Source organism: Pyxicephalus adspersus, chromosome 10, assembly GCF_032062135.1.
Source record: "Pyxicephalus adspersus chromosome 10, UCB_Pads_2.0, whole genome shotgun sequence".
In the NCBI taxonomy this organism is placed as follows: Eukaryota; Metazoa; Chordata; class Amphibia; order Anura; family Pyxicephalidae; genus Pyxicephalus; species Pyxicephalus adspersus.
In genome coordinates this window covers 41,561,679-41,573,919 of record NC_092867.1, presented here as the reverse complement: position 1 = coordinate 41,573,919, position 12,241 = coordinate 41,561,679, and the positions used below count along the sequence as shown (strand labels likewise).

Genomic DNA, 12,241 nt, shown 5'->3' with positions numbered 1-12,241 from the left:
GGAGAATTATGGCATGTTTAAAAGCTGAGGGGTATTTACCAGTAGAAAGGGAGAGGTTGAATAGTTCGGTTAGGGCAGGCACTAATCTTTAGAAGATAAGATTTATTCTGAAATAAAACTTAACATTGAGTTTGTATATTATTCATAAAAGTAAATTGGGTAAGCTTATACTACACTGTACTTAGGCTAGTTGATTGTTCAAGTCATTTAATGAGACTTGTGGGTTTGTTACATAGAAAAGCAAAGTCAATTTGATACAGTCTCCTTCCCAACGCCTTTCGCCCAGTTTGGCTTCTTCAGGGGAGATAGAGACTTGATCAGTATTACTAAAAAGAGGGATGGTATATATCATTACATTGTAATTTATTGGACAATATATTCTATCTAATATAAAAATGATAAATGATTGTTACTAACATGATTTTTATTGTTCAGTTATACATACATGATTGTGAAAGACATTATTATTGTTATTGCAATATTGTTAATTTAGGTGTGTATATATATATATATATATATATATATATATATATATAACAACCTTTATGGACATGATACATGACATGGTACATGATATACAAAAGTTTTCCATAAAGGTTGGAATATGGTTTCAGGAAGATATATACCTTTGTACAATGTATAGCCAAGAGCTATGAGTATATCAATAGAAGAGAAGATATAGAGAGAAGAATGACAATGGAAAAGGGATTAAACTTACAGTTACGCACATGGTGCTCCATTATGACAAGAGTAATTAAATAGGTTAGACAACCGCTTTAAGACTATCTACACGTGTCAGATGATTATTGTCCGAGACAAAATGTTCTGAATCATCTTTGGAACATCTAGCATATGTAAATCTGTCTCCTGATCTCATTCATCAGTCCGTCCTAAAAGACTAATAAATGAGTGGGGGCGACTGCTGTACTTTTCTGCAGGTCTCATATATAGAAAACAATCAGTGTTTTTCCTAATTGTGTAGAGGCTGTCCACCCTGGCAGATTGATGAATGACCTAATGAGAAGGGCCTATAGAGGAGAGTACAGTGGGGTGCCACTTGCTCCTCATCCGCTCTCCATAAAACAGAACAGCAATGTGTGTACAGAACTCATTTGTTCATCTGTCCCTGGAAATGATCATGAAAGACTTTCCAGTGACAGTCATCTTAAATCTGTACAGGGCTAAAGAGATTGTCCCTTAATTGTGCCGCAAACTTCCCTCCTTTACCACCCATTCATTAGAAATAGAAGTGTCAGAGAACAGTGTTTCATCTGACTTGCCAATTGTCATTGGTACTATGTGATTTTTTTTTGTGTGTTTATATTTTCCAATGCTATCTGTGCTGTAAACATTTTGTGTACTATATTAGCGGTCGCCAACCCAATTTTGGTGGTCTGTGGCTCTGGCCTGGACACAACCCGCCCACTCTCCAATCACAGGCTCAGATCTGCGATGGGAGAGTGGGTGGGGTAATGTCATGATGACATCACTACGTGGGAGGTTCCTCCCTCTTTGATTGACACCCGGATCCCCGCACATGCGCGGTCATGAGCCGGTAATTTTAGTGGTCTGAATCGGACTGAATCGGTTGGAGACCACTGTTCTGTATAATGGGTCTGATTTATTAAAGCATTCCAAGACTGGAGAGGGTACATTTTCATTGGTGAAGCTGGCTGATCCAGCAAATCTGAAATGTGTCTGGTCCAGGATTGAAAACATTTGCAAACAAATAGCAAATGACTTTTAAAAAATCCATTACAGGTTTGCTGGATCACGTAGCTTCACTGATGAAAGTTTATCCTTTCCAGCCTTGGAGAGCTTTAATAAAGATCCAAAGTGTCAGATTTCTCAGTCAATTTAGCAACTAAAAATGAACAAAACTAGTCTGTCCTTACTCGTGTGGCTGTGCCTATATCTTCACCCTGTCCTCTGTTGAGTTTGGGATCTTTGCTCATATTGACGGGCCAGGGCTGAATGACATAGCTCCCAGACATGCACATACGAGTTCACTCATTCCCCCAGCAAAGGCATGCTCAGAATATGCACAGCCTAATGTACCTTGATGTAATAACGTGAATAAGATGGGTAGGAACTGCTTTATTGTTCCTATCTGTGGGTGTTCTAATAGTAAAATAAAATGGATGTTTAGCTCTAGATGTCCATATTTCTTGGATTAGGTTAAATTTGTGATCATTACCCCCTTTACTCTGCAGCACATACATGTGTCTTTTGGTACACACTAGTGATGGAGCGAGCAGTGGGGAGATGCAAGCTAAGTGTTGAATTCTAAGAATGTATCCCTCACTGCCAACACTTTGCAAAAAGGCCAAAAGTAGATTAAGGGAAGATAGTGCTGATATATATTGTAACTACTATCAGCTTTTTTTTTATTTATTTATTTTTTATAAAATAACATGGTCTTTTAAAAGTGGCCCTTCTGCTAAAATAAAATCAGCATTGGCTGACCAGGCCACCTTCCCAAATCACCTTATAGATAGGTAAACAAAAAAAAACTAAAAAAATAATAGAATTATAATCTTACTTGATTTATCTGTGCCCTTTACACTTCTGGAAGTGATGTCACTGCCCATCCTTTTAAATGGGGACATCCATGCCTAGGTGTCTTGGGCCAAAGCAAGTGTGATTTAACTTTAAAGTACCTTTTTTTTCACTTACATAAATTAGGTGACTTGGGGAGAGGCCCTGGCCCATATAAATGAACTCTCCATTCCAATGGATAGTCCCCTTTTAGGTGTGTTTACACTGAAGCTTGCTAATGTATTTCTATGATTACTTAAAAGATTTGTTAGCAACAAATAAATTAGAAGGTTCAGAATATTGGTGGATCACACTGTTAGACTGATCAAATGCAATGCGTTGTGCCTCAAAGCAACTGATAATAATAGAAAGTGCCAGTAGCATGATCATCACAAATTTTAAAGGTGAAAAAGAGAAATATTTATAGCTAGCATGGATTGGTTTTATTTGGTGGAACTTGCTGCAAATCTAAAAGCTGGGCAACCTTTTCTTTAAATTTGGCCTAAATCTTTATAAATGAGATGTTTTAGAATAATGCTGATTCTTGTGTATCATTCTTGGACACCATTCTATGTTGTTATAAAATCAACTGTACAAGCGATTCAAGAATTATTATTATTAAACAGGATTTATATAGAAACATGTACAAACACATTATGTACAAACATATTACGCAGCGCTTTACATTAAATAGGGGTTGCAAATGACAGAAAGATACAAAGGGAGGACACTGCCCATGAAGAATCAAAAAGAAAGACATGGGCCCATCTCAAGAACACAACCCTGACCCTCCAGCAAAATGTATTCCTGATAATGAACCAGCCCATCTTTCAAATCTCTATATTTGTATAAGCACTTCATCTTGGAATTTCAGTGCTTATAACTAACTACACATGTTTAGTAAACTCACAAAAGACAGATAATAAAGATAGGCAACATCATTATGAGCTCAATAGATAATATCAGAGCAGCCTAGAATAAAGGAACTCCAAAGTGCTTGAATGGAATGTGGAAAAACTATGGGCAGAAACAGCAACTTGGAGGAAGTTCAAGAAAAACCAGTCATCCAAAACATTGTCAGACTGGCCTGGGAAGCAGGACAGCAGGGTGATTTTGAGGAATTATTGCAGTCTCATGGCAAGAGTCCTAGAGATGATGAACAATTAGCAGAGAATAGCATGCAGATTTCATCTAAGGCTTCCTGAGACAACTTGTATCAACTTCCTTAGTAAACGCATTACCAGCACCATTGTCATACAAAGTGTTCTTGGTGATGAAGATAATGATTATTATTATAAAAGATTTGAATAGTGCCAACATATTACGCAACAAATAATTACGTCATTAAATAAGGGGTTGCAAATGACAGACAGACACACACAGTGACACAGGAGGAGGAGAGGACCCTGTCCCGAAGAGCTTACAATCTAGGAAGTGGGGGAAGTAACAATGATGATGACGTCTGTGAAACATGCTACATGACCGACAACCCAAGACAAACTTTAATGCCTACATCAATCAATCTAAACTCTAAAATAAGCTAATACTGTTTAAATCCAAGAAGCATGTATTTTATTACTTTAATCTTGTGTGCTTTGTGTATTCTAGATCATTACAATGACTAGCATGAAAGTTTCCTTCTGTGCAGGAGCTTCCTGTAATGAAGTCCAGACACTGCTGCTTTATTTTCTTGTGCTGGATGACTGGTCTTGTATCTGCCCCTCCAGTTCTTTTCCCCGCACATAGCCTGTAGTATAGCCTATTGGGTCCCTTCTGCAGCTTTGCTTTCTGCACAGGTTATGTGCTGCACGGTAATGGAGGCTTCTGTGCTTTAACAAGGTATTAACTGGGTTTGAAAAGGCATTTGATGCTCATAGTGTATTTATGTCCTCTGAGGCTATTAGGAATGTATATAAACATTTTTTTTTGATGCCAAAGTTGAGTTTTAGGAAGCCAAGACTTAGAAAATGCCCACAGCCCATGTCCCTTACCCAAAATATAATACCCGTACAGTACAGTGCTGATAGATTAATTGTAAGCTATTTGGGGTAGGGTCCTTTCCACTTAATGTACAGCACTGTGTAATATGTTGATGCCATATAAATACTGTTTATAAATAATCATAAAAATAGGATATATGTATAGGACTAGAGGAAAAAGTTGCATGCAGCAGGTTAAATGGTATATGAAAACAGCTATGCAAGAATGGAACAGTCAGATCCAAGTTACTTGGAGTAAGCATTTATAATTAAGCAGTAAACATTGAAAATATCCAGCAGTTTCCCTTTATTTTGACTGGGTGTGTTGGAGTTTGAATAGATTTTGATCAGATTTCCTTGCAATTGTAGTTTGTAGTTGTTCCATACTTACAATTTAGTGGCTTGTGCTAAGCAGTTTATAAAAATAAAAAAAAATTGTTTTCTTTGTCTTTTTGTTTAATAATATCTCAAAAGCTGGTATCTAACATTAGTCTCCAGCATTCCAGATAGCAGATATCTTTTCTGTAATTGTGCTAGGCGTAAATGCAACAGAATCTGAATCTAAAAGCGATTTCTCTTCCCCCGAGCAACATGTGTCTAATTATAAACAATATGTTCCTAAATATAAGACATGTCTGATTCTCCTGGAGCTGATCTCAAGTTTCCCTCTGTGCCTATTAAAATAGAATTGATTTCAGCGCTTTTGAATAGAATCCTTTCCCTATTATTATTCGGGGACACAATGTAGCGTTGTATTTAGAAGCCTTGGTTGAGTTATGTGGATACATATAGATTTTTGGTCCTTACTATGCTTGCACTTGTATGGTAATCATTATTGTACACCAACTATAGTAGGACTTATCAGGACTAGCTCAAAGGTTCACAAACTGATAAGACATTTTTTTCCTTGAAAAATCATCACCTCCCAGTCTTCTAGGCTGGGCTCAGAGCCTCTGATAGGCTCACCTGATGTCCCATAAGTGTCAGCAAAATCTGGATAGCTTTTTTTTTCATCAATTCATCTGGATAGCTGAGTAATTAAAGGATATGTAAAGCTTCAGCTTTTGCTCATTAGTGTCATATATACCTGGGAATCTCTGTTGGTGATATCCTTCTTCCAACCCTAGGTGCTACTTTATCTGCTAAGTTGGCTTTAAGATAAAAAAAAAAAAAAAACACTTTTGCAATTTTTAGAGCTCTTGAGTAAATCATAGCAATTAAGACCTGGTAGGATTAAGGAAACTAATAGGCAATACAAACCACCTAATAAGGGATAACTGTTTTGGATTATCTATTTACGAGCAATTCCAAGCAATGAATGACTTCAACAAGCAAGCTTGTGCAATCCAGTATATAACATTTAGTGGTCTATATCTGACGTTCCTGATCTTCCAAGTCCATGCATTTTATTAGCAATAATTGTTTCTCCCCCAGATTCACTGCTTTATAAATAGACCTTATAGTCATGTTAACTAAAATCAGTATTGAACCCAGAAATTTTCTTAAGCTGGGTGGGATGAATTTGTAGGTGGGTGGCAGCCCCTGTATCGTTACCCAACTCATCAGTAACTTCCCAAAAACAGCCGGGTGGTTACTGAAAAGTTCCGGGTGGTGCGCCCATCTAAAAGGGGCTGGGGAGAACACTGAAAATTTTTCTGAGTTTTCTAAGAGTTCTGGGAAATGTTATAAAGTTTCTTGAATTATGTGCTTCTTTCTGTTTCTTCACGCTTTCTTATTTTTGGTAGTTGGCAAAACTTTTTATTTTGGACTTTTTATGTCAGGCTTTCTTTATGGCAGTGAGTATTATTAGGCTGTGATGGATGTGTCTGGGAATGCTCCTATTTCCCAGAGAAGGGTCCTTATATTCCCAGATTGCTAAGTAATTTTGTGGATCAGGGAGCAGTGGTGTATTAACTACAACCGTGCCTGCATGGAAAGCCGAAACAAGTAGTCAGTTCTCCTTGTTTACAAAAAAATGACTTTTAGTAATGAAGACAATTGCAGGGGGTTTGAGGGCCGGCAGGGCTCATCTCGGACGAGAATCTAACGTGGACAGAGACCGTCTGACGTCATTCATAGATCCATCCTGGCGGATCCATGAACGACAAAAGAAGAACGACCTTAATGGAAGTGAAAGGAGGAGAGCGCAATGGGTTGCCACTCGTTCGTTCTCCCCTCTCTATAGAACAGAATGACACTGTATGTACAGATCTCATTCATTCATCTTTCAGTAATTTGTCGTTGGAAACGATCTTTCATGATCAGATATCAATCATGTGTAGGTAGCCTATGAAAGTACCAGAATATGATCTGGTATTGGCTGTTTGTAAATCCTTTATATAGAAGAACTCCGACTGGTAGAAGAAGGAGCAGCTCTAGGTGCCAGTTAGGTATGCTGCATAAACTGATCATGCAGATAGGTGGGGAATGCAGAGGAATGACCTCATTCACCTGCTGCTGCTGTGTGAAAGGTAACCAGGCTGCATTACTCCAAATGCAGAAGGGAAATGTTAGGTCGCTAATCTGGCTGTGCTGTTTAGTAGAGCTCTGAAAATCTAGGACTGGTTGGACAAAACTAGAGATCCACTGCAAAGTAAAAACAGTTTAGATAGAGAATATATATATTTTTTTACAGTGTATTTACCTGTTCACCTAGTACAGCATTACAAAAGTATACATGTCTTACTTATAATGTTAACACAAAACTAGATTCTACATTAAACAATTTTGTGATGCATTCTTTAAAGTATCCTCATACCTTACTTTTACTTCTCTTGTTCTTTATGCAGAAGATGATCCACAGCCTCTTTCTCATAAATGGTTCTGGTGACATCTTCTTAGAGAAACACTGGAAAAGCGTAGTGAGTCGTTCTGTGTGTGACTATTTCTTTGAGGCTCAGGAGAAGGCAGCGGATGTTGAGAATGTTCCTCCAGTCATTTCCACCCCTCATCATTACCTTATCAGCATATATCGAGAAAAACTGTTTTTTGTGGCCGTCGTTCAGAGTGAGGTGACTCCACTTTTTGTTATCGAGTTTCTGCATCGAGTCGCAGATACGTTCCAGGTAATTCTCTACACTTCTATCCTAATTCCACAGTAAAATTGGTTTTCTTTCAATTTTTATAGTGCACACTTTTAAAAGGGGAACAGGTTCCTAGTTTTTTTGCCTGTGACTTAGTGCATGTTTTTATGGAGATTTTTCTCTTTTGCTGTCGATGTGCCATCATGGCTTTGAGGGGGTTGAATTAAACTTTTTTTTAAATGTAATCAAGCAGGTTATTTTGTAGCCGTGATTTGAGCAGCTTTACAACTGCTCAATCACTCCTATGTGCAGTGGAAGTGATGGCTACTACCCGTACTTCTGGGCCTTGGTGCTCCTCCTGGATGAAATGCTAAATGCAGAGCCCTTCCAGGATCACTGCATGAAGAAGTCTTTGAGTATGACATTTTTCCCTCTGTGCACCCTGCAGGCCATCCTAACTGTGTCTTCTTGGATCTGTGCTCACTGCCCAGAATCAAAAAAGGGCGGCCGACAGGGAGTAAAATATTCTCAAACCCAAAGCCTTCCCTTTGCAGTGATCCTGGAAGAGCTCTGCTCTTAGCACTTCCATGTTCACATGCATCGCTTTGTGAGCAGAGGATTAAGTACAAAAAAATATTCAACCCCTTATGTCTTTCTAAACATAACTTGGTGGGTTTAGTCTAAAAATAAATGTAAAAAAATAAGGGCTGCCTATGAAAATTTTGGGGTATTTTTAAGTTGGTATATTTTTATTCAACAGTTGTACATTCTTTTTGTGTGCACTAAAATTTTAGGTTTGATAAGGAAAAGCCAAATACCGTGACATTAAAATTGCATCTGGCCATTTTATTTAGTTAAAGTAAAGCAAAACTTAATGGAGGCCTTGCACAAAGCACATATCTCAGGCCTACAACCTTTACAATTCACACCCCAGCTAAATCTGTTCATTTGAGTACAGTGTGAGCACAGTTTGTGATGTCCTGTCATTGTTTATTCTCATGATGTCGGTCAGGTGCACTTATCATGTTTCAATAAATGTCTGCCAGGATTATTTTGGGGAGTGCACAGAGACCTGCCTGAAAGATAATGTCGTCATTGTGTACGAACTGCTGGAAGAAATGTTGGATAATGGATTTCCTTTGGCAACAGAATCCAATATCTTAAAGGAGCTCATCAAACCTCCAACAATCCTGAGATCTGTTGTGAACTCCCTCACAGGTCTGTACACACCTACATGTCTTATTACAGAAATAGCTCTTCTAGGCTTTATTTATATCAATAGGAAGTATTTGCCGTTCTGTTGTTGTATGCCTTCTTTGTCTTATATATAGTTAAAGTGATAGTTATAGTGATGGAAATATGATATAGTAATCATTAGAAAAATGTTCTGGTACATGTACAGTCAGAGACAATACTACAAGACTAAAGCTTTCCTTAAATGTAGCTGTATGACCTCTGTTCAGCCGATTGCTCACATAATCTGTAGATAATAGCTGTGAGCTGGAACACTTTGTGTGTGGAAAGGTTAAAGGTAAACTGTGACAAAGCAGAATGCTGTTTGCTGTGACGCTGAGCTCTACGTGGCACAAAGTGATGTCGTTACCGAGTGTGCTCAGTGTTCTTATAAAACAGTCAGAGAAATGCTTCTTTTCCACTTGACTGTGTATGTGCAATTTATAGTTAATGATCTTTATTATAAAAATCTGTGAATGAAGCACTCATATTTGTAAGTATCAACCCTAGCCATGAAAAGTGGATAGTGATGTCCCTAATTTTATTACATTCCTTGTACTTCATCTAAGAGGCAATCATGTATTTTCAGTTGGTATATTAAATAGATGATAATTATTATTAAAGAGCATGAAAAAAAAGTGAAAAATACTGCATTTTACCTTGGCTTCCACCATTCTGCCTGGCCTAAGATAACTATACAGGGCCTTCTAACAGGACCCTAGGAATAGGAATCCCCTTCTGCTTAATTCTGTTTCCTTATATTTCCGAGGTTTGCCCAGTGACTGCCTTCATATTGCATCCAAAAATTAGAACATATGATGAGTAGTTTTATATTTTCTTTAATGATCTTTATCAAGTAATGTTTTAACCAGGGAGCAGAGTTGAGGATTAAAAAATACTTAGTGGTTGTGTATTAAAGAATTTGAAAGTTAGTGGTTTATTGATGTTTTCTTTGCTATAATCCTTTTTAATCCCAAGATCAGCTATTATACAGTATCCTTTGTTTCCTGTTTCACAGGAAGCAGCAATATGGGAGAAACACTGCCCACTGGACAACTGTCCAACATCCCATGGAGAAGGGCTGGAGTCAAGTATACCAACAACGAGGCCTATTTTGATATCATTGAAGAAGTAGATGCAATCATAGACAAATCTGGTAAAAAAAAAGGCTTTTTATGCATTTGGGGATCAGTGAAACTAAATCTGGTAACAGCAGTGTATTTGACCATAAATCACGTAGGAGGTTTGGGCTGGGGGGGGGGGTTGGTTTAACTTATGGTGTGTACACTTGGTGACAATGGTGTTGGTCCATTTGAGCTGATTTGAAATCGTTGCAGTTGACTTAAAGCTGTGAACCTCTTCAGTTAGGCTTCAGTTAGTCAGTTCACACTGGCAGCGAGGTTGCAGTACATTTATCACTTCTTAATGCAGAGAAACCACTGCTCATTTACATGTAGTGTCTCTTGGTAGCAGCACAATAAGTAATGAAGAGGGGTGGCAGTGAGCAGTACGACTCACTGCCACCAGCTGTCAAATGTGCAGATGCTTGTTCTATAAGAATCGGTGCTGTGGTGTGAGTGACTGAATAGCTGGCAAAGTGCCAGCTGTGGGGAGTCGCACAGAGATTGCTTGATCCCAAAACAGATCTGGATCAGTCCTCGCCCCTAATGAGGGAGGAGTGTATTTAGCAGACGCAAGGAGTGCCCTCCTTGTTATTTGTAGAGAGTTCTCTATAGGAACCACTTATATATTTATACAAGGTGATCATATCCCCCCATAAACGTCTCTTCTCAAGAGAGATAAGATTCATTTCAGCTAATCTCTCTTCATAGCTGAGCTCCTCCGTTCCTTTTATTAGTTTAGTTACCCTTGTCTGCACTCTCCTACTCCACAATGTCCTTTTAATGTACTTTATGCAGCTTATACACCGTTAGAAGGGTATGTTTCAGAGCTAAAGGGAGGGGATTTGCATACTTGGGTTAGAACAGGCGTACAATGAGAAGGAGTAAGTGGGGTGTCATTGGAGGCTAGAAAGGAGAGAATGGTCATTTTACCAGATTTATTGTAAGGAGTGATGAGTTGGCATGGTTTAAAGTGGATTTTAAGCCAAGCAGTAACCATAAAAACCTGTCAAGGTAAAACACCAAAATCTCTAAACAAGCTCCATATTTCACATGCAGCAGTGACATTTGTTCTTCTATTGATGACTGCACCAACTTTAGGTCAGCTATAACCAACCTTTGGCCTAGCTTAGGAATAATACATTTAGGGCCAGGGGAAAAATGTCTATCAAAATGACAGAACAAACACACTCCAGTTCACCACTATTAAGATTTACTAACTACTATGTTTTGATTCTCTGAAACTTCAAAATAGTCAGCATTGGCAGTGCTGCTAAGTCTGTCACAAAAGTCATCATTATTCCCATTCACTCATATCTAAATGGTCAGGGTATCTATATTTTGGGATCAGTCTCATCAAGATTTTAGAAGTCTGTTCAAGATTTTAAATAAAATTGTACTTTTTTTTTTTTAGCTTTTCTTATATTCTATCTGGATGATATACTAATACATCAGCAACAATCAACATTTTTATTAGTTCAGTTGGTTTATTGGGTCAGTTTGTTAACTATTAATCTAAATGAATGATGGTGTGAAGGTTAAATGGTGATGTTTTGATCTATACGGTAGTAGAAAATAATAGTGGAATGTTTTTGTTTATTTGTGAGTGTTACAGGGATAGGGGGCACATATGGGCACACAGTGTATTATGGTTGTCGGTAACACAAGTAACCTATTAGGGACAAACAGGTTTCAGGTTTATTGACAAGCTAAACTGGAAAAAAAGCCATCAATCTGCAATAACATTGTTTTGTTTGTTTATTCTATGTACCAATTTTTACACTTACCCCAGTGAGTGGTTATTGGACAGACTATATGATCTGCTGAGTATGATCATTTAAACAAATGTTACCTGCTAGGTGAAAAGAAGAAAACAGATAAATGTCCATGAAAGTTGGCTCACATTAACTTGGTTTTAGTATACAGACCATCTTAATCAAGAAAAGTGACAGTTTACTTACCTGTGTGTGTTCTTTTACACAAGTTTTTGTTGAATTGTATACAAATAGGGTGAAAATTTCTAAATGTAACATTTTTGTTCTGTGACCTTGACAGAGTTAACATGCAATCATTATCTTTGTAGTACTTGGACAGATAAGGGCTGTAATTGTATAACCCTAATAAATGCAGGCACATTTTGTTGCAGATTTGCCTACATGCACTAGCAATATTCAATGCATTTATAATTCAGGAAATCTGATGCTGGAGACTAAACTAGCTCAGTGGTGGGAAAAATTTTTTGTCGGGCCACAATCTAAAATAAAATTTGACGGGACAGGCCGATGAGAGTGGGCGGGGTTATGCCACCATGGCGCCACTGAACGTGATGCCATGATGGCATAACTCC

The 12,241-nt window shown here is 38.0% G+C and overlaps 1 protein-coding gene across 2 annotated transcripts in view; it reads left to right on the top strand.

Moving 5' to 3' along the window:
- Nucleotides 1-12,241, top strand: part of AP3M1 (adaptor related protein complex 3 subunit mu 1) — a 22,325-nt gene that overhangs the window by 2,532 nt on the left and 7,552 nt on the right. Inside the window, exons 1-4 of one of the 2 annotated variants that reach the window (XM_072424133.1) lie at nucleotides 4,259-4,377; nucleotides 7,307-7,582; nucleotides 8,587-8,758; nucleotides 9,792-9,929. In XM_072424133.1, coding sequence (XP_072280234.1) covers nucleotides 7,310-7,582; nucleotides 8,587-8,758; nucleotides 9,792-9,929 — 583 coding nt within the window. In that variant the 5' untranslated portion in view covers nucleotides 4,259-4,377; nucleotides 7,307-7,309. Of the gene's footprint in view, nucleotides 1-4,258; nucleotides 4,378-7,306; nucleotides 7,583-8,586; nucleotides 8,759-9,791; nucleotides 9,930-12,241 lie in introns of those variants that run through there. The other variant, XM_072424132.1, reaches the window with a different exon arrangement.